Raw genomic sequence first — 23,745 nt, forward strand, 5'->3', positions numbered from 1 at the left:
ATCTCTACCGTATTTTTAACGGTAGATTTCTGGCAACCACAGCTGCCAGTTTTTTATCGTAAATTTTACGGTTCACTTATATGCCGTAAACTGAAAAACATCTGTACTGTATTTTTAATGGTAGATTTCTGGCAACCACAGCTGCCAGTTTTTTTACCATTAAATTTACGTATCACGTAAATATACCGTAAACTGAAAAACATCTCTCCCGTATTTTTAACAGTAGATGTCTGGCAACCACAGCTGCCAGTTTTTTACTGTAAATTTTACGTTTTTTGCGACCGTAAACTGAAAAACATTCTACCGTATTTTTAACGATAAATTAACAGTAGATTTCTGGCTACCACAGCTGCCAGTTTTTTACCATTAAATTTACGTATCACTTAATTATACCGTAAACTGAAAAACATCTCTCCCATATTTTTAACGGTAAATTTCTAACAACCACAGCTGTCAGTTTTTTACCGTAAATTTTACAGGATTTTTTTAACAGTGATATGTTAGTAAAATTATTAAAATACAGCTGCTAGACAACATTATTTAATAGAAATTTAAATTTTTATTTACTTAAATAATACAAGAAATAAATATAGTACAAGAACAAAAATAAGGCAAACAAAAAAAAACAACAATAATAAAAAAAAGACAAACCATTTTGCTATACATTTCATTCTTTTCCACTATCTTCATACAAGAAAGAATTGACCTTGTAAATGTTTCAGGAAAACATGTAGACATCATAGCTTTCCATCTCTTCTCACTTATTTGCCATAGCAAAAATCCATAACATGCCAATTACAAGTGATACCAAATTTATATTGCACATACATACGCTAATTTATTTATTTTTGCACTTTTTAAGTTAGTTCTTACCGAGACCTAAGGTAAATTAACAATTAATAAATGTAATAACATCAACTAAACTAATGATTCTGACAGAATTTCAACAGTGAATTAATGCCACTCTGCTATCTGGGTAGTTATTGCCTTGATAATAGAAAATATGACAGAGGCAAGGCATCATGCATGACAGTTGCCAAAGTGAGATATGAGCTATATAGGAGACATATCATGTATGAACATAAAGGGCTTCAGCGTCAATGCTTGACTAAAGGTGTGTCTAAAGTTGGGGCTGAAGCGATCGTCATAGCAGCGTCAGCCACTGAAATTTAGTCAGCAATAGGCCACTGTCTAGCTGGTGTATTTGCATACAGCGATCTGATTGGCTGACGCTTCCGTCAGCACTTGAAAAGTTGAGCTAGTCCCAACTTCTGCAGCGAGCAACGTCTCTGAAGCGGCGCTGACGGATCCACAATGCAGTTCTGCAACGCCTGACGTCACCCATTCAAAGTGAATGGGAAGCGTTGACGCTGAAGCCCCGTGTGAATGGGGCGTAAGTCTTTTCAAGCTGCTTTGATCAACCCATTGTAATGCTTTCCATTAAATATTACATTTCTAAAAGAGCTGCAGTTTATTTTGTATTTTTATAGGTCTATTTATATGTTTTAAAGGTAACTTCAAAGTAAAGTAATTAGTAATCTGATTACTTTTTACATGAAGTAATTAGTAATGTAATCAGATTACAATTTTCCAGTAGCAGTCAGTAATTTGTAATCTATTACTTTTTTAAAGTAACTTACCCAATACTGATAACTACTAATAAACAGATCATATCTTAATAATAGGCATGTCATAAGCCAGTAGTTAATAGCATTGTGACCTAAACTAAAGTGTTACCAAAAAAACTTAGAACTTAGAAAACAAATAAATATCTGAATTATGAGGAAAATGAACACTTAAAAAAAAAAAAAAAAACATTTAAACATTTTACCGCGAAGCAGTAAGGTAGTGCTGTCGCCTCACAGCAAGAAGGTCGCTGGTTCGAGCCTCGGCTCAGTTGGCGTTTCTGTGTGGAGTTTGCGTGTTCTCCCAGCAGTCACGTGGGTTTCCAAGTCCAAAGACATGCGGTACAGGTGAATTGGGTAGGCTAAATTGTCCGTAGTGTATGAGTGTGTGTGTGTGAATGTGTGTGTGGATGCTTCCCAGATGGCAGGGGCATCCGCTGCGTAAAAACTTGCTGAATAAGTTGGCGGTTCATTCCGCTGTGGCAACCCCGGATTTATAAAGGGACTAAGCCGACAAGAAAATGAATGATAAAACATTTGACAAATTGATGTAAGCTGTGTTTCTCTTGCCTCACCCCACTGGTTCCAAACCCTGCACCCAAATGAATAGTGTGAAATTTTTCTTTAGCCAGGGTTAAAACTACGACTGCCATACAAAGCGATCGCACCGTTTTGCCTGTACGTGTTAGTCATTCAGAGTTGTCAGCTAGCCGACGGTCAGTGTTTACTCACGGTGTGCTGTTTTTGGCTGCGCTGACAGTGATTGTGTGGGAGGAGAGAGAGAGAGAGAGAGAGAGAGAGAGAGAGTCCACCGTGCTCAGATGATGCAGGTCAGACAACACAGCTCACTTTTCCCATTGCTGAACACTGAAAAACAGTCATTGACAGAGCTGGTCAGAAACCTTATGCAAACCTTTGACAAATTAGTCAGGGGTCTCATTTATAAACGTTACATATGCACAAGACAAGGTCATAAATGTGCATATGCCACTTCCCATTGATAAGTTGTGATATATAAAAAACTTGATGGGAGAATGTGCGCAGCTGTAAGCAAACATTTTTAACTTAAACATTGACTCACCTTTTTAAATCATCATATGAGCCATAATCATTCATTCAGTCATTTTCCTTCGGCTTAATCCCTTATTTATCAGGGGTTGCCACAGCCGAATGAACTGTCAAATATTTCAGCATATGTTTTATCCAGCAGATACCAGTACTGGTAAACACCCATACACACACACTCATACACCACAGCCAATTTAGTTTATTCAATTCACCAATGTCTTTAAACTGTGGGGGGGAAACCGGAGCACCAGGAGGTGTCGCCTTGAGCCATAATCGTTAATAAAAAAATAAAAAAAAATGTAGGAAGGTTTCTACGTACGTTTTATACAGTAAATCAGACCCCTGTATATTTAATTGATCTGCATGATGATAAAGCTGAGTATTGGAATGATATCTGGAGGATCGGAGCGGCACTGTTGACTGAAATAGTAACGTTGAATCATCATAAGAGCAAGTAGCATTTTAATACTTTGAAATACACAAAAAAGTGATTTAAAGGTGACATCTGATGCTCATTTTATCTAAGTTGATACTGTATACACTCAATGTTATAAGGCATCAATATTAGGTTAGATTTAGGTTGTGACGTCAGGTGATCAAAATTCATAGTCTAGCCAGTGTCTAAGGAAAACTTTATTTTGACCTCTAATAATGACGCTGATTTTTGGTTGTGTTGGAAAGTGATCAAAATCCAACATCGAGCCGATATCTTAAACCAACATTATACTGATTTTATATCCTGACATTTATTCATCAGGTTTGACAACCAAAATTCAACATCTCATAGACGTCATAGTGATAACATCCACACAACGTCAAGCTGTAACATCATTAGATGTTGATATTTGGTTGATTTAATGTTGGACATTGAAGATTGACGTCGGTTTGTCGTTGAGTTCTGACGTCAATCCGATTTTCATTACGACGTTGGTGTCAAGTATGACGTCCTATGCTTTCTGGAATATTGGGTTATATTTTTCAAATGGTAGTGTAAATAAACATAATTTTTACCCTGTCCAAAACAGTGAGTCATTTTGCTTCATATCTCTTTAAATGCTAATGAGCTGCTGCTCACCCCACCCCTCTACATACAGTCAAGCTGGGAATTATTCATACTCCTAGACTGCATTCAAAATCGCATACTTCTGTACTATAAGGTACGCTAAACAGCATGCGAGTCGAGTAGTATTTCTGAATTCATAGAATTCGAAAAACAGTATGCGAAAAGTACCCTACTACTTCCGGCGAGATTTTAAAGTGTGCATCCAATGCACGCTGTGCTATGCCATGATTCCCCGCAGGAGATTTCATGAATAGGAGTGAAGCGATGCAACTGACGTGGGTAGGTCATGTGATAATGACAAAACGGCTTATCTAGTACTTCCAAGTTCCATTACTGTTTTTCTCAGTCACTTTGGTGCATTTCTCACAACACTATTTACATTTGCACAGCAGTTAATGCATTTCTCAAAACAATTAGTCATTTGTGCACATCCTAGCAGCAGTTTCTCATTCTTTTCAACAAATTGCGAATGCTTTTGGACATGCATCAATTGCTTTCATACAACTCTCTGCTGTTTTTAACATTATCATCTGCTTATGTCATGTCAGTCAAAATGAACTAAACTTGTAAATGCTGAGTAGTCATTCCATATAAAACCTCATTTATATAATCCTCATTTCATTACTTGAGTCATTACATACAAAAATGTTGAACTAGTTGTCAAATTCTGTCAAGCTAATTTTTTTAAACAAATTTAAATCTTTTTTTTTTCTCCTGAAAATTTCTTTACAGTAAAATTGAACAATTTGATGAATGATTTACAGACCTGTGTATGTTGTAGGCTCAGTTCCAATATGTACTGCAATATTGTGTACTGTTGTGCACAACTCTACCAAAAGGGAGTTTGTGTTTGTTGTAAATAAGGGTGTGTTTATTCTTTTGCACAATGCTGTGAATAAATTAGGATTGCAAAGAGCAAATGCAGTAAAAATGTGAAACATACATATTCAGTGTCTTGTACTCAGATACCTCATTAAATGCAGTGATGTCCAACTTTACTGTAGTTTTCAAATGGCTGTACAAATAGTATACAGTGCTGTCTTGAGCATTTTCAGGACGTGTCACCAAAATCAGACTTTTTTTGCATTGAAAAAATGTAAAGTAAACTGTCATAATGAAAACATGACTAAGCCATTTGACCATCTTGTTCATAAACAATGGTGTCAGGACTTTTGATTTTGATGATACTGACACTTTAATTGACATGAATACTTGCTTTTGAGGAATGAACTATCCATTTTGAGCATGTGACGCGCTTTTGCGGGTTATCAGCTAGGTTTTGCAGTTTGTACTAATTGTTTTGAGAAAATCATTAAATGTTGTGCAAAAATACACTAGTGTTGTGAGAAACGCACCAAAGAGACTGAAAAAAACTGTAATACTACTCACATTCATATTATATAGAACATAATTTTCTAACGGTAACGAAGTACGTTTAACTGCAGTACCTACTGAGTAGTAGGCGATTTCGCCATATGACTAATTCAATAATTCATTATTTCATTTTCTTTCTGCGCTTATTTATCAGGGGTCGCCACAGCGGAATGAACTAAAAACAATTCCAGCATGTGTTTTATGCAGTAGATGCCCTTCCTGCCACAACCCAGTACTGGGAAACACCCATACACACTCATTCACGCACACACTCATACACTATGGACAATTTAGTTTATTCAATTCACCTATAGCGCATGTCTTTGGACTGTGGGGGAAACCGGAACACCCGGAGGAAACCCACACCAACACCGGGAGAACGTGCGAACGCCACACAGAAATGCCAACTGACCCTGCTGGAACTCGAACCAGTTCTTGCTGTGAGGCGACAGTGCTAACCACTGGGCCTTTTAAAATACACAGTATATATAAATAATGCGCCAAAATACACATATCCATACTAACAAAGTATGCTTCTTAATTCGTATCCCAGCAGCAGATGTTAATGAGAATGCATCCCACTGACATATAGCCTCTCGAAAACCTTCTGAACGCCCACTGGATGGCCCACGCAACAGCGCTCGACACCCACAGACACATGCATTCATTACCGCAACACAGATCGGCCACGCGGCTCAACTCCTGCCGAGCACTTGTGCGAACTTAACTGGCTTTTACTGATCTTTTGGACTTGTAAGGATTGATCTCGCCTTCCCCCTGAAGGCCGCCTGCCCACTCGAGCGTGCGCTTATGAATGCTATTTATAGAAGTCCAGCCTGATCGATTTGATTTGCAAGCGGCACCGGGGAGAGCTTTTTCTTTTCTCTTTCACCGCGTTGGAGTTGCTCTTTTGACCTCATGTGCGCGCACACACAGGCACTTATTGGAAATATGGGTGTGTAAATTTCATGTTAACGCTCGCTGGAATATTGAAGGAAAATATTGCTGGGGTCAGTGGGTTGGTTGAAGGGTCAAAGTGCACTTGGGTAGATTTGGCAGCATATATGTTTGATATCTGAAGACTGAAATAGATTCAATGCAGCTGCGGATGAGGGATGGAGAGTATTGTGGAGCTGTCGATAATTCAACTGTGAATTTTGAAGAGCGCATTTTAATGCTTCGGGAAAGGGGTCTATTATGCTCGGCGAGGATGGAGTAATGAAATGAACACTTTTATTCAGCAGGGATGCATTAAATGATCAAATGTCACATCTGGAGATTTTAATAATCAGAGAATCCTGAAAAAGGACAATAATGGGAACTTATATCAATAATTACTCATCAAACCAAATGAAAATAATTTCTGAAAGTGTCACTGTAGACATCCAAATCCAAGTTTTATTAGTACTTTTTTACTGTGTTTTTGTTTGTGTATTTTTATTGCAACCCAAGCTCATTCTGGAAACGTAGCCCCGCGGATGTTTCTGGAGACCGCGAATTACGTAAGGCCACGTTTTATTTTTTTCGAGCGAACGCTGCGGGGCGGTGTCACCTCCGTGTGGAGGGTTTTTCCGCTGAAACCAGTTTGTCCGCTTAGTTTGTGGCGTTACGTCGGCAGAGCAGAGACCCGGAGGAGGTGGAGCCAGCCACGGCGACGACCAGGATCGAGTCCGGGGAAGAGCGGTTTCGGAAATTAGGTAAGATGAAAAACAGAATCTAAAAAATGAAAGCGAACGAGTTCGCGACGGGGCGAGATCCGAAAACGCGGTCAAAATCGGATGACGGCTTTTGAAAATCGTCGCTTGGGTTTAGGGAAGGCCTATTGGCTGTCCGCCCAGTCCATCGTTCAGTCGTTCAGCCAGTCAGTCAGACGGACGGTCGCTCCACAGCGGCCTCCGGCGGCTGTTCACGCGAGAACAGCGCAAGCGCGAACGGCGCACGCTCCCGAGAGGCGTTCGAGACGCGAAAAAAGCGCGCACAGCGGCCTCTCCCGGATTCGCAAAAACAAAAACTGCTCTTGTACCTCCCGGGACGTATTTCGCAGTCTCCAGAAACGTCCACGGGGCTACATTTCCACAATGAGCCTGGGTTGCTTCATAGTCTTTCACTATAAGCAAAGTCCCATTAAGGCAAGTCATTTCACTGGGTGGCCATCTCTGAAACACCTCTCGGGCATTCTGTCTGAATGGGGAAACACCAAATTCTCCAAAGCTGCTTGTCAAGCTTACGATTAAATTTCATATTAGGAATCACCAATGAAGGTAAACAACAACTGTCTCTTTAGTTTCATTTCTAAATGTATGAACAACACAAAATCTGTAGAAACTGACGTCTGGTCTAAGTCCCTTCCTAGGAGGATCCTCAGTCTATAGCGATTGATTATTGGCTCCTGTACTAGAAGGCGGAGCTTCATTTGCCATACTGACGTTACACTTTTCCCCATTTAAATCTATACGAGTGACACCTCTTGTGTATTCTACAGTCTTTGCTATATGGCTGCATTTATTTAATTGAAAATACAGTTAATCAGATGAGCATTTAAAGCAGTAGTCACCAAACTTGTTTCTGGAGGGCCGGTGTCCTGCAGATTTTAGCTCCAACCCTAATCAAACACACCTGAACAAGCTAATCAAGGTCTTACTAGGCATACTTGAAACGTTCAGGCAGGTGTGTTGAGGCAAGTTGGAGCTAAAACCTGCAGGGACACCGGCCCTCCAGGTCGAGATTGGTGACCCCTGATTTAAAGGATCATATCGGAAATTTCACTTTTGTGGATTTTTTCTGCTGTCTGCCACCTCAGACAAAGTTAAAAAGAAAACCATGCAGCTTTTTTTGGGGGGGGGGGGGGGGGGGGGGGGGGGGGGGGGGGGGGGGTTATGTTTGTGCCATAATTGACCTGTTTGAATTTCACCATTTTACGTGTACAGTAACCAGTTACTTCTTCACACTTCCCAGCCTCCAAGCAAACTGTGGACTCCGTCCTCCTCCCACCTCTTTTTGTAAACAAATAGCAAATCGGCTAATAATGGTGCCTTTTCTTCCTCCACACTAGAGATCCTAGCTAGAATCAGATTATCATACTTGTTCACACTGACTAGCTGAACATTTTTTTAGTTTACCAGTGTATATTGAATATTTTAATTATATATATTTTATATGATCACACACACACAACACACATATGTATATATATATATATATATATATATATATATATATATATATATATATATATATATATATATATATATATATATATATATATATATATTTCATACACACAGTTGAAGTCAGAATTATTAGCCCCCTTGTTTATTTTTTTCCAATTTCTGTTTAACCGAGAGCAGATTTTTTTCAGCACATTTCTAAACATAATAGTTTAAATAACTCATTTCTAATAACCGATTTATTTTGTCTTTGCCATGATGACAGTAAATAATATTTGACTAGATATCTTTCAAGATACTTCTATACAACTTAAAGTGACATTTAAAGACTTAATTAGGTTAACTAGGCAGGTTAGGGTAATTAGGCAAGTTATTGTACAACGATCGTTCGTTCTGTAAACTATCGGGGGAATAATAAGTAAATTTTGTCCTTAAAATGGTGTTTAAATAAATTAAAAACTGCTTTTATTCTAGCCGAAATAAAACAAATAAGACTTTCTCCAGAAGAAAAAAATATTATCAGACATACTGTAAAAACTCTAACTCTGTTAAACATCATTTGGGAAATATTAAAAAAAGAAAAAAAATTCAAAGTGGGGGGAATAATTCTGACTTCAACTGTATAAGCTGCTTTCTGTTTAATCTAAATGGCTAAGTTGCTCTGCTAACTGCTAACCAGTGAAGATAACTAGCCAAACAATTGGCTCACACTTACATTTTTAGCTAATCAGAAAATTTATTTTTGCTAAGTTTTGTTGTGATGTCGGTGCACTATTTAAAGTAAAGTGCTAGCAAAACCGCTACGTATTGAGCAGGTATCACTTAATTGTATGCTATGATACCTTCTTAATGCTGATGAAAGACGCAAGATGTACACTTGCCTTGGCATGGTCGGGTGGGATGTAATACATTTTTACTATAGTCATGTCACTTATTTTCTTGCTCATCAGCAAAAGACTGTATTAGAAAGGCTCAGTGGCTTCAACATGAGTCAGCAAATTTAGCCTTTTTACTTCCAGATAAAGTCTAATTAAGCTAAGAGCTTTACTGGCTCCACTATCCTTTCTTTCTTTCATTTCTAAACCTGTAACGCCCACCTTCCCGACTCACCACCCAAAGAAACGGGCCAAGAAGGCAACAGAGGAAAGATGGCACTAATTGGACGCCCCCCCTGTAATCTCTGAGCCCAGAATAAGATCAAGCAGACACCTGGTTTGCGTGACCTATACTCAGCGTTTTTAGCTATGATCTTCGTGACTCAGCTCACATTTTCTGCCTGAGTGCGTTCGCAGAGAAAGCCAACATTTGGGTAACTTTCATTTCGTAGAAATTGACAGATTAGCTTCTTGGAATTTGCTGAAGATGATATTTAGCTTGGAAGTGGCTAGTTTTCAATTAGGCTAAACTGCTGGCTAAAAAAGTATTACTCTGGTGAATTTGCCTTTTCAACTATTTCCTAAATTATGTTTAACAGAGCGAGGGGGTATACAGGGGTGCTACCCTGCTGAAAAATCCAGCTTAAACCAGCCTAAGCAGGTTGGCTGGTTTTAGCTGGTTGACCAGCCTGGTTCTGGAGGGGCTTTGGCCATTTCCAGGCTGGTTTTCAGCCAATTCCAGCCTGGTCTTAGCTGGTCAGGCTGTAAAATGACCAGCTAAATCCAGCTAAAACCAGCTTGACCAGCCTGGTTTAAGCTGGACATAGCTGGTTTTGGCTGGGCTCCCAGCTTGGCTAGGCTGGTCAAGCTGGTCTAAGCTGGTCATCTCCCAGCCTGACCAGCTAGGACCAGGCTGGAAATGGCTGGAAACCAGCCTGAAAATAGCCAAAACCCCTCTAAAACCAGCTTGGTCAACCAGCTAAAACCAGCCAACCAGCCTAGGCTGGTTTAAGCTGTTTTTTTCAGTAGGGTAATAATTCTGACTTCAACTGTATGCGATACCCTTCGAGTTCTGGTGCTGTTGAGAGCAGCTCCTTAGTTCTACTTTACTACTTTGTAATTGAGCTAACACTTGTATACCAATTGGAAAACATCACATCAGGCACAGTCTGTCTTAAATAGTCCGGGAAATCAACGGTAAACAGACACAGTTGTGATGGCAGGTCAGTGTACGTGGACCGGGTGTAATGAGCGTGGTATGTATGGACTTGTAGTTTTTGGGCGCTGTAGTTCATAGTCAGTGTCCGTTGAATTACAGCGCCCTCACGTGGTCACTGACAGTCACGACAGTCATGTACTTGCAAAGTTTTTTATAGTCAGAAAAATGTGTTAAAGGAGCAGTATCAACAGATATTAAGCAGACAGTCTACTAATATTAAAACGGACCATCAAAATAAAGTCTTACCCTAGCTTCCGACATAGAATGAATGCTTATTGATCTTGAAAGTTATTTTAAATTCTGCAAAGTATTAATTTATTTCAGTTAGTTGTTGAGTTTCCTTTAGTTTTAGTTTTTCATTTCAATTTAAAAAAATAAATGAACTAAAATAATTTCTCAATGATAGTTTTAGTCTTATTTTACACTTACAACAATAACCTTGCAGCACACTCAGGTTTTCTTCTGTAAAAATCTAACCACTGGTCTCTTTGGTCTTCAGGTTATGGTCACGCAGCTCCAGGCACAGATGCTGGGAAGGCCTTCTGCATGTTTTACGCCGTGCTGGGGATCCCGCTCACGCTGGTGATGTTCCAGAGCCTCGGCGAGCGGATGAACACCTTCGTCAAGTACTTGCTAAAGCGCATCAAGAAGTGCTGCGGGATGCGCATCACAGAGGTGTCCATGGAGAACATGGTAACAGTGGGCTTCTTCTCTTGCATGGGCACGCTCTGCATCGGCGCTGCCGCATTTTCCCAGTACGAGGACTGGAGCTTCTTCCAGTCCTATTACTATTGTTTCATAACACTCACCACTATTGGCTTCGGGGACTTCGTGGCCCTCCAGAAGAACAAAGCCCTGCAGAAAAAGCCTCTTTACGTGGCGTTCAGCTTCATGTACATCCTAGTGGGGCTGACGGTCATCGGGGCCTTCCTCAATCTGGTGGTGCTACGCTTCTTGACCATGAACAGCGAGGACGAGCGACGGGATGCTGAGGAGAGGGCGTCCCTGGCGGGGAACCGCAGTAGCATGATCATCCACATCCAAGAAGACACGCTTCAGAGGAGTCGGCGGAGGCGAGAACAGCAGCAGAACCGCTACCGTCCCGAAGTCACCGATCTCCAGTCGGTTTGCTCCTGCATGCACTACCACTCGCATGAGTTCGGGAGCTCGGTCGGCCTCGGGTTGGGATTGGGAGGAGGTGGCGGAGGTGCGTTTCCGCAGCAGAACTCATTCGGCTCGCAGTTGAGCCCGCATCCGTACCATCACTACCACTCAACGGTGTCCTACCGCATCGAGGAGATCTCACCGAGCACCTTGAAAAACAGCTTCCTTCCTTCCCCGATCAGCTCCATCTCTCCTGGGCTGCACAGCTTCGCGGAAAACCTCCGGCTTATGAGACGACGCAAGTCCATCTGAACACACACACACACACATACAGAGATATATCCAATGCTGCTCAACCAAACCTCATTCCTGCACTTGCCATTTGTTGCATGGAGGCGACCATGCAAGCAGGACGATCGATGGATATGTAGGAACTTTGTTCAAAATAAAGCATGAAGTGCATGGATATCTATTTTTGCAGAAAACATCGCCTGGGCTTTCTTTGCCCTTTTGAGCAGCACCCCAGCTGGGTTTGGATATATTAATATTACAACCTTGATACGTTATCAGACGATGCACACTCGCGTTTTGAATAATACAGAGGGAAATATATCTATATATAAATATCTAATTTTTTTAAGGGACGTGTGGAGAAAGCGTTTTATCAAACGGCGAGCAGCCTCTGGTTCTTTCGTGAGATTTCAAGTGCCACACACCTACCGAAGGAGAAATAACGATTAAAAAAAAAAACTGATTTGAAAAGGACTACACTGTATCAGGTATTGTTTTCTATAAGCAATTCTATTTAAGAGAAGAAAAATAAGACATTGATTCACATCACGCCAAAATATTGTTGCCAACCATAGCATGTGCATTAGTTGTCCCTTGATGTGCGTCATCATTTCTGTTAACGTTTTTTTTGTTTCGTTTTCGTTTCATTTCTCAACCGTTTTCTGTAAATTATACATGTGTGTAGAGACTTTCCAAGCGCGGTATATTTAGAGGCGACAGACAGCAAAAGTCGGTTGTGAGAGAAGAATAATTGCATGTGCTTTGTTCAAACTGATATGCGTATACTGTCACAAGGGGACACTGGATCTGATATTAAAAAGCAAATAATCCTTTAAACATTTTTTTTAGATGAACGACGAACTTCTGAAATCATCCACTAAAATGGCCACACAATGGGAACGTAATGGCATCACCGATGATTTTTACTCATCGTTATTTATATAAATAAAAGCACGTTGAGTCGACTATTATTCCATTGTGAGCAATCAATGTATAATGTATGCTAACCCCAGTAACGATTGCATTTCTCGCAACCATAGCCATGAATGAGACTTATTTAAATGCATCGATAGAGACGGTTATTTATGTATTTTACACATTTGATGATGTCTTCAGAGGACGCCCTGCAAATGAGCCTAAAATTGCTCTGACGCTGATTGAAAAAAAAAACATAGTGCACCTCTTTTAGGGGAAGGGACTGGATGTAATCAACAGTTCTCCTTCTCTCCGATGAATAACAGCAATCATGTCACTTTTCAGTTTCAAGCTAAACTTTCACTAGGTCTTGGATACAATATCTGAGGATCTGTGTTGCAGCTACAATAAAGCAGAGTTGGAGTCAAGACGAGACCCTACAAAGCCAAGACCAGCGATAGATCTAAAATTAGTAATATGATACAAATATCACAGATTTTCACATTGTACAGTGGCTACAATGACTTTCAGAACCTGTCTTAGTATCACCTGTTGGAAAATATACTTTACTCAAGCCCTAAACTGAACATCTGGAGCCTCATGTATCGACACACACAAAAACTTTGCGTACGCCAGGATTCACGCTCACGTTTGGATTTACTAACGTTAAAATGAACGTGGGAATGTGCGCAGGTCCACGCCAACTTCATGCCTGGCGTTTGTACATTTCTTGTGTGTGTCTGATTTATATCCATTGGCGACTCCTAGAGGCAGTTGTGTTAAATTGCTCTCTTCAAAGTGTCTGAGTCGAGCAATGGCAGCTGTATGAGACGGCTTCATCTGCATGTCTAGCAGGTAAATAAGATTTCCATACCATGCAGCTGACCAGCCAAACATTAAAGCGCGATTTACAGCGATCGCCATTTTTCCCAATGTAATCGGAGCGATCTACTGCACGCACATTGCTATAAAGACGTCATCTGAGGATTAATTTGTATACATGAATCAGAAACATTTGCATTCAATAAATGTGCAAATAAAATATGATGCACAGACTTATTAATGATTCCTACTTGTCTTTCTCGTGATGAAGAGTATAGGCAAAATCTGATATGTAGTGGGGGGGGAGAATGAGTTCATCAGACGCTGGATTCGAACCGAGTTCATGCTCGAACGTGTCAAAACATGTTGCCATGCGTTTTACATCGCACTATTTCTTTTTTAATCCACTCAGTGCGATGTTCAGACCAAACTGTGTTAACCGCATCAGCTAAACTCTCCCACTCTATTTTTTTCTTTTGTTGTTAATTCCGGAGGACAAATTTGCAAATAACACAGTTTTTCTCCGGTCTACCTCCGAAAGCAGCACCTCCAATTCACTTTTTCAATTTTTCGTTGGGTTTTGTCAAAGTAGAGTCATTAGCATATTCATACGGGGGAGGAGGCAGGGAGGGGTTTTGTGCTCGTGCATGTTGCGCTCCGTTTCACGTTCATTCGGATGTACAAACAGAATATGCGTGTGATCCGGCGTACGCAGTGTTTCATACATCTGATTTTTTTACTGCGTACGCACAATTACTGCTTTGAGCATACGCAATGTTTTCATATGAATTCAACGCAAGTCTTCGTACATAATGCCCCTGATCACATTCAGTAGGTTTGGTTAGATTAAACGAACGCTCCACAATTTTTAGGCTCTAAAGTTAACCGTTTTTGTAATCCATTCAGCTGATTGAGAATATGTTCAACCGGTATGTAGATTTGTTTAGATCAGGGGTGCTCAAACTTGGCCAGTGTCCTGCAGAGTTTAGTTTCCATCCCAATTAGACACACCTGAACTAGCTCATTAGGCTCTTTATAGGTATACTAAAAGCTTCCAGCCAGGTCCGTTGAAGAAATTTGGAGCTAAACTCTGCATGATGCCGACCTTCCAGGACTAAATTCGAGCAACTGTTGGTTGGATTAAAGGAATGCTCCACTTTTTTAGGCTCTAACGTTAAGCAGTTGAGTTTAACCATCTCTTAAAGTATTTAGACGATTTCCGAGTCTGCCGGGAGCACATTTAGCTTAGCTTAGCATAGATCATTGAATCAGATTAGACCATTAGCATCTCACTCCAAAATGACCAAAGCTTGACTCTTCTGTAGTTAAATATGCCATATACTGTAGTTAAGTTCACTAGGAATGACGGAAAATCAAAAGTTGCTATTTTGTAGATTGATATAGCTAGGAACTATACTCTTGTTCTGATGAAATAATCAAAGAAATTTACTGCCGTACAACGGCTGCAGCATATAACACAGTGTTGTTACCTATATTTAACATTTTCCTTTAGTTCTTAGTACACAATTTAACTACGGAAGCGTCAAGCTTTAATAAGTGAAAATTATTTAAATTTATTTTGAGTGAGATGCTAATGGTCTAATCTGATTCAATGATTTGTGCTAAGCTAAGCTAAAAGTGCTCTCACCAGACCTGGAGATGGTCTGAATGGATTAAAAAATGGTAAAACTAAACTGTTTAACTATAGTGCATAAAAAGTGAAGCATCCCTTTAATCCAACCAAGGGTTGCTCAAAAATGGTCCTGGAAGGTCGGCTTCTTGTAGAGTTTAGCTCCAGATTGCTTCAACGCACCTGGTTGGAAGCTTCTAGTATACCTATAAAGGTTAGGTGTGTCTAATTGTAATGGGAACTGAACTCTGCAGGACACTGATCAGGTTCGAGCACCCCTGATCTATCCAAACCTGCCGAATGTGAACACATGCTCAATTTAGGGCCCAAGAAAAGTACATTTCCAACATTAAAGGTGATTCCTTTAAAGCATATGTCTCGAACTTGATTCTTGGAGGGCTCTATCTGCACAGTTTTGCTCCAACTCTAATCAAACACAGCTGATCCAACTAATCAAGGTGTTCAAAACTACTAGAGACTATTAAGCAGGTGTGAGCTAACCTATGCAGAGCTGCGGCCTTCCAGGAATTGAGTTTGAGACCATTGCTTTAAAGTATGTGTGTAGATAAAATCCAAGGCACCATTTAGATGATATAAACAGATTACAGCAAGACATATTTTGTTAAAAGCTGCCATGATAGTGATAATATTTGACAGAAAAGCAAGTCTCACGGGTTTCAGGTGGAAAGTCAGGTCTGGATTGGAACCTTGCCGATGTTTTCCTGCAGAAAAAACGAAATCTGGATTAATTGTCCTGATGTGGATCACTGAGGTATGCAAAAGCCCAAAAGTAATTCGGTTTCAGACACGACTAATTAATGAGAGAAACTCCTTCGGGAATATATGGCGCTCTTTTTAGTCAATCTCAAACAGCTCGCCTTTCTAACACCAATCAACTTGACGCCTGACATTCCGGATTTCCACAGCATACGTCGGTCGCAGCACTCATGTAAATGTATGTAAATGGCTAGCTTTTTATAATACTGTACAGTGCATATATTGTAAGTAGTTATATCCTTGACAAATGACAAAGGCATATTTTAAACTCCGATGCATTCCCATTTTTACAGCGTTCAGCATATATACTGTATGTGCCTTGAAGGGGTATCTTTCAGAAGTGGAGTTTGTATTTCATTAAGGCACATACTCAAATTCATATTCAGATGTAAAAGCAAACCAATTAAAAAAAGAAAAGAAGAGAAGCTCCCCAATGTATTTACATGGAAGACGTCACATCGAATAAAACCAAAGCAACTAATCCTCACAAAAAGCCGCCGGCGCCAAAACAATGCACAAACATATATATTTTTCTGTCTTAAATACGTCCATCTTTTCTCTAGCACAAAAAAAAAGCATTATTTTCAATATTATTTGGTATCAGTTGTCACTTTAAGCTGTGTGTGTACAGTACAGTAGCCTACATGATGGTTCCGGGATGGAATAATATGTATTTTACGTTAATAAAACTGTACATGCATATTATATGTAATAGCCTGAGGATGATTACTCGGAGAGATGAGCTTGTCTGTGTGGAAGAGATGAAATGTAAAAGACTTTATGATTGGCAACAGTTGCACTGCTGTAGGAGGACACTGACATAAAAATTGATTTTTATCCAAATCATATGCATCACATTTCAGTCCGTCCAGTTTCATATTAGGTTAAATATAGAGATTGCATTCAATATACTATTGTTGTTGTTGTTGTTATTGTTATTATTATTGCTATACTACTACCACTATTGTTGTTTTATTATAAAATAGTAATAATACATTGTTATTGCACTTATATTTTTATAAGTAGTAGTAGGAATATTATTAAGAATAATAATAAATATTATTATTATTATTATTATTATTATTAAGTAATAATAAAATTATAATCATTTAAATTCCATTTATAATAACAATGATTATTTGTAAAATCATTTATTGTCATCATCATTATTAAAAATATTGATAGTACAATAATAATAATAACAATGATGTAAATAATAATAATTATTGAAATGTTCAATAGAGTTGTGGGTTTCTGTTGCTAAATGATAAAAAAACACACACAAAAATGCAAATAGTGGCAATTATGTAATATATAGAGCCAATAATAATATCATCATCACAAAATAATAATAATAATAATAATATAGTTATTATTGTAATTTTATTGATTTATATTAATAGTAATATTTATATTTATGATTATGATAGTTTTACTACTAATAATAATAATAATACAAATAAACAAAATTACAATAATAATAATTATTATTATTATTTTAAATTAATACTAATTATAATTATTATAAAAAAAACAATACTAAAATGATAATAATTGCAATTATATTTATTTATATTTAATAACAGTAGTATAATAATAATAATAATAATAATAATAATTATTATTATTATAATTATTATTATTATTAATATTATTATAAGTTAAAATATGATAATTTTATTGTTATTATTATTTTGTAATGATAATAATATCATTATCACATCACAAAATAATAATAATAAAATTATTGTAATTTTATTTATAGTAATAGTAATGTTTAGAATTATGATTATGATAATTTTACTACGACTACTACTACAACTACTACTACTTATAATAATTATTATAATCATAATAGTAATAATAGTATAAATAAATAAATTACAATAGTTATTATTTTAATATTTATTAATTAATTAATAATTATTAATATTATAAAATAACAATATTAAAATGATAATAATTGCAATTATATTTATTTATATTTAGTAGCAGTAGTAAAACTATCATCATTTTATTATTATTATTGTGTTGTTGTAGGAAATACAATTAAAATTATAATTGTATTGTTCACAAAATATTTATAATAATAAAATGATAACTGTAATTTTATTTATAGTAATAGTAATAATAATAATAATAATAGTATAATGATGATAATTATATTACTGCTAATAATATAACAAATAAAATTAAAATACTCATTGTACTATTATTTAATAATAATAATAATTATTATTATTAATATAAAATAGCAATACTAAAATGATAATAATTACAATTTTATGTTTTTATTTATATTTATCATTAGTAGTATAAGTATAATTACTACCATTGTCATTAAAAATATTATTATTATATAAAATTGTAATACTAATTTTATTATCATTTTAGGATAAAATAATAACAACAATATTGATGAGTCTATATGAAGAGTTTAGATGCAAAAACCTCTAAATTCCGTCCGAAATCTTCCTCTAAAAGGAGTACTTTTATCAAGCTCCTGTGTGCATGTTCAGTAATATCACTTTTATGTCAAAGAATAAGTCCTTTTCCTGGTCTTCACAGTAAAATAACTCAACATAAACAAAGCAGGCTGAGAAAAATGTTCATTTTCGATAGAAATTACAGTCGGCACTTAGAGGTGTTTGCATCTGAACTCTTAATGTATTAAATAATTGTCACTATATGCATTTTCATTTGTACTTTCTTATCATGTAACAGAAAAGCAAACAGCTCTATTGTCCATCTCGTCTTCATCTGTTTATTCTCAGCTACTATATTTTTATCAGAACGCTACAGAAATATTGCACTATTAAATCTGTCTGTCCGCCCACAGCAGTGTGATTCATGCTGCCGTATGAATATGATTATTCACAATAATCGCCACATGTTGCTCTGTGTTTATTTCTACAATAATCTTATTTCTGCAATATTAGTCATTTTCGAGGTGATCATTTAAGGTCAAATAATCTGTGTGACCCTGTCCCAGTGAAAAAGAGGCACCCGTCATTACTCAGATTCAATCTCGGGACTGACAGAACAACATACTGTTTAATTGCCTTGTTTTGTTTTTTTTTGAGCCTTTATTAGGGAAAATTTGCAAAGAAGCATTTTAAATGAGTTTGTTTGTCTTCTTTGTTGCGTGTGCATGACAGTGTGGCCGGCTGACCTCTTCACATGACTGGGGTGAATTAAACATTTGAATTAAAAACAAAAATATCAACTTCACTGATCTCCTACTGAGTTTCTGTTTGACATGACTGCTTGTTTGTTTTTTCCTTTATGGCTTTATGAAACAATATTTTTGTTTTATTTCTTTGAAATATTTTGAATATCGTTTATTTATTCATTGTAAATATTAATACATGACAATACTAATCCTTAAATTATATTTATTTTTATTATTAGTAGTAGTAGTTGTCACAGTATATTATTGACATTATAATCAACATTTTAAATATTATTGATTTTTTATAATCATAAATTAAATTATAATAATCATTTAATAATTGTATTATGTGTGATGATAATATTATTAATCCGAATATCATTTAATATTTATTGTTATTTTTTATTAAAGTGAGTTTTTTTTTTATAAAACATGTAAATATAATGTAAACAATATATTAATATGTCCTTTTCCCCTTTTTGTTTTATATAAAAATATATTTAAAACAAATATTTAAATCAAGGTTTATTTTTATTCTTGTAAGATTCTCTAGAGGGCGCTGTCTACATCCTTGCAAATCTGAAATACGTTACTTAGGGTATGTTTTGTTGCACATTTTAGATGTCAAATCCACTCGATGGCAATGTCTACATTTTTGGGAATTTAAAATACGCTACTTAGGGTACGCTTTGTTGCATGTTTCAGACATCAAATCTACTAGAGGGCACTGTCTACATTTTTGCGAATCTGAAATATTTTACTCAGGGTAAGTTTTGCTGCACGTTTTGAAGTCAAATCCACTAGATGGCGCTGTCTACATTTTTGCGAATCTGAAAAAACGAAACTTGTATGTTTCCGAAGCCACCTCCACAAGAGAGCGCTGTCTACATTTTTGCGAATTCGAAATACATTACTTATGGTGTTTTGTTGCATGTTTCAGATGTCAAATCCACTAGAGGGCACTGTCTACATTTTTACGAATCTGAAATGAGATACTTAGGGCATGTTTTGTTGTACGATTCCGATGCCACCTCCACCAGAGGGCACTGTCTACATTTTTGCGAATTTGAAATACGTTACTTATGGTATGTTGTAGGTTTTAGATGTCAAATCCACTAGAGGGCGCTGTCTACATCGTTGCAAGTCTGAATTATGTTATGTAGGGTGCATTTTTTGTACGTTTAATATGTCAAATCCACTAAAGGGCGCTGTTTACATTTTTGCAAATCTTAAACATGCAACTTAGGCCAAGTTTTGTTGCATGTTTCAGATGTCAAATCCACTTGAGGCGCTGACTATATTTTGGCGAATCTGAAATACGTTACTTAGGGTACATTTTGTTGCACGTTTCAGATGTCTAATCCACTAGAGGGTGCTATCTACACTTTTGCAAATCTGAAATATATTCAATCATAATAATCATTATATCATTATTATTGTTGTGTGATTATTATTATTATTAGAAATCACATTTATTTATTTAATGTTAATTTTTTATTAAAGAGAGGGTATGCTTTTTATGTATAAAATTTGTAAATATAATGTAAACAATATATCCATTTGTCCTTTTTCCTCCGATCTAAGCAACGCTTTACTTTTTTATTTTTATGAATGTATTTTTTTATTTAAATTAAGATGATCGTGATTGTTTTTTGTTTTAAGTTATTTTATTTTTTCAGTTTTTGTTTCTTTTTGTACATCCAATACTGTACTGCTATGACTTGCTAGCTAATTATTTGTCATATCCTATCTGTGTATTCACTTTTAGTTTTCTTTAATTTCAGTTTTCATTTCATTTTAAACGTTTTTCTTAATGTTTATAATTATTTTCTGTTTCAGTTTTATTGTAATTTTAGTCTATTACGTTACAAAACAACAATTAGAAATTTAGCTTAACTTAATCACAAGCTGAAATAATGCATGAGAGTATTGTTTTAGCTATTGACGGCTTTTTCCTCAGTATCTGGTTTCATGTTTCTCCATATGTGCTGTCAGTGAACAGTTGGAGTGTTATTCCAAAATTAGTCTGTTTTCTCAGTGCATGATGAGAGGTGAAAGGTGCTGCTATAATGGCTGGTAAATCTGAGCGTTTTCACACAATTCCTCCCAGCTTCATCTCTCACATCTGGAGCTCCAGCAGTTGTCATTCCCCTGCAGACCAGAGAGAAAATCAGTAAGTACACCATTTCAACTTTAACTGGAGTGAAACATCCCCCCTCATATTTGTAGTGAAACTGTGATCATACAAACGCTAAAAAACATACAATATTTACTGTAAAGGCATGGTCAATTTTTCACAAAGGGAACCAGGTGGTCAGATCATCCTAGTTATCTCTTTCTGCAATAATGAACATTTCGTCAATGCATTAACCAGTTTTTTTCTGTCGCTTGATTTAAATAAACTTGGGTCAGAGTTTACAATTTACTCTTCCTTATTAATTCACTGACATTAATTCAATGTGTCAATTCACATTATTAATACTGGCAACCAAAATTTGCTAACTTAAAATAAGCACAAAAACAATTTGATACGTTACTTAAGTTACGTTTTGTTGCAGATGTCAAATCCACAAGAGGCGCTGTCTACATTTTTGCGAATATGAAACTTAAGGTACGTTTTGTTGTGCATTTCAGATGTCAAATCTACTAGAGGGCGCTGTCTACACTTTTGCGAATCTGAAATACATTACTTAGGGAACATTTTGTTGTACGTTTCAGATGTCAAATCCACTAGAGGGCGCTGTCAACAGTTTTGCAGATCTGAAATATGTTACTAAGAGTATATTTTGTTGTGTTTCAGACGTCAAATCCACTAGAGGGCGCTGTCTACATACTTGCGAATCTGAAATACGTTACTGAGTGTACATTTTGTTGTAGGTTTAAGATGTCAAATCCACTAGAGGGCGCTGTCTACATTATTGCAAATCTGAAATACGTTACTAAGGGTATGTTTTGTTGCATGTTTCAGATGTCACATCCACTAGAGGGCACTGTCCCTTTATTTTTGTGAATCTGAAATACGTTACTTAACGTACATTTTGTTGTTTTGTTTCGTTTCATATGTCAAATCCACTAGAGTTGCGCTGTTTACATCTTTGCGAATTACATTATTATTACTTTGCCAATACATTACTTAGGGTATGTTTTGTTACACGTTTCAGATGTCTCATTATCTGCGCTAACAAAATTATGCATAGTTTTATTACAAATCTGGAGAAGAAAATAAGGACAATCCCAAAATTAGCCATTACCGTGTTAAATTTATATATATAATAATATATAATATATATATATATATATATATATATATATATATATATATATATATATATATATATATATATATAATTTTGTGTATGCTAGCGTATATAATTTTTAACAGTGGGTTAAAAGTCACCGAGCTTTGATTAGCATTCAAAATCAGATGTAGGATAATCCTACCTGTGCTTCTGAATTCCCACCATAAAGATGTTCAGAAGATGACATACAGTACAAAGAAACAAATTAAAATGCTAACATTTGCTCGCAGGTGTTCATTTGTCAACACAGACCGTCTCCTTGAAACTAAATTGCAGAGGATAAGCGATGATGTGCAATGCTGAGTTCTGCAGGTGTACCATTATCAGCGTAGAAGCTCATTTACACCTGCTTCGTATTATCACGTAGGATCTTTGACACACTAATGCATTTTATTTGCTTAAATGGGAATGTTTATCATTAGCAGTGTACATCACCCTTACTTTATAGTAAATGTGAATGGAGCGATGTCTCACCTTGCTAAATAAATTAAACAACTGAAATGTTATAATGGTTGTAATGAATGTTTTAATGGAAACTGTAATGGTCCCTGTTCATCCATACTGGTAAGGCAGTATGTTACAGCAAATACATCCTATTCCAATGCACAAGAAACTAATAAAAAGCCTACATTTTTTTGAGAAAATTAAAATATGTTGCTCCGAATACGTTTCGTTGCACGTCTCACATGTCACATCCACTAGGGAGCGCTGTCTACATTTTTGCCAATTTGAAATACGTTACTTAGGGTACGCTTTGTTGCACGTTTTATATGTCAAATTCACAAGAGGGCGCTGTCTACATTTTTATGAATCTGAAATGCGTTACTTAGGGTACGTTTTGTTGTACGTTTCAGATGTCACATCCACTAGAGAGCGCTGTGTACATTTTTGTAAATCTGTTATGCATAACTTAGGATATGATTTGTTGTACGTTTCAGATGTCACATCCACAAGAGGGCGCTGTCTACATCTTGCAAATGTGAATTATGTTACTTAGGATACGTTTTGTTGTACGCTTCAGATGTCAAATCCACAAGAGGGTGCTTTCTAAAACTTGCGAATCTGAATTATGTTACTTAGGGTATTTTTTGTTTCACGTTTCATGTCAAATCCACAATAGGGCGCTGTCTACATTTTTGCGAATCTGAAATACGTTACTAAGGGGACTTTTGTTGCACGTTTCTGATGCCACATTCACTAGAGGGAGCTGTCTACATTTTTGCGAATCTGAAATACAATACTTAGGGTACGTTTTGTTGTACATTTCAGATGTGAAATGCACTAGAGAGAGCGCAGTCTACATTTTTGCGAATCTGAAATACATTACTTGAGGTACGTTTGGTT

The 23,745-nt window shown here is 36.7% G+C and overlaps 1 protein-coding gene across 2 annotated transcripts in view; it reads left to right on the forward strand.

Moving 5' to 3' along the window:
- kcnk9 (potassium channel, subfamily K, member 9) overlaps positions 1–13,827 on the forward strand; it is a 68,818-nt gene extending 54,991 nt beyond the window's left edge. Inside the window, exon 2 of one of the 2 annotated variants that reach the window (NM_001128549.1) lies at positions 10,891–11,807. In NM_001128549.1, coding sequence (NP_001122021.1) covers positions 10,891–11,807 — 917 coding nt within the window. Of the gene's footprint in view, positions 1–10,890 lie in introns of both variants that reach the window. The other variant, XM_073931235.1, reaches the window with a different exon arrangement.
- Positions 13,828–23,745: the final 9,918 nt, after the last annotated feature.

The sequence above is a fragment of the Danio rerio genome, chromosome 19 (genome assembly GCF_049306965.1).
Source record: "Danio rerio strain Tuebingen ecotype United States chromosome 19, GRCz12tu, whole genome shotgun sequence".
Classification (NCBI taxonomy): Eukaryota; Metazoa; Chordata; class Actinopteri; order Cypriniformes; family Danionidae; genus Danio; species Danio rerio.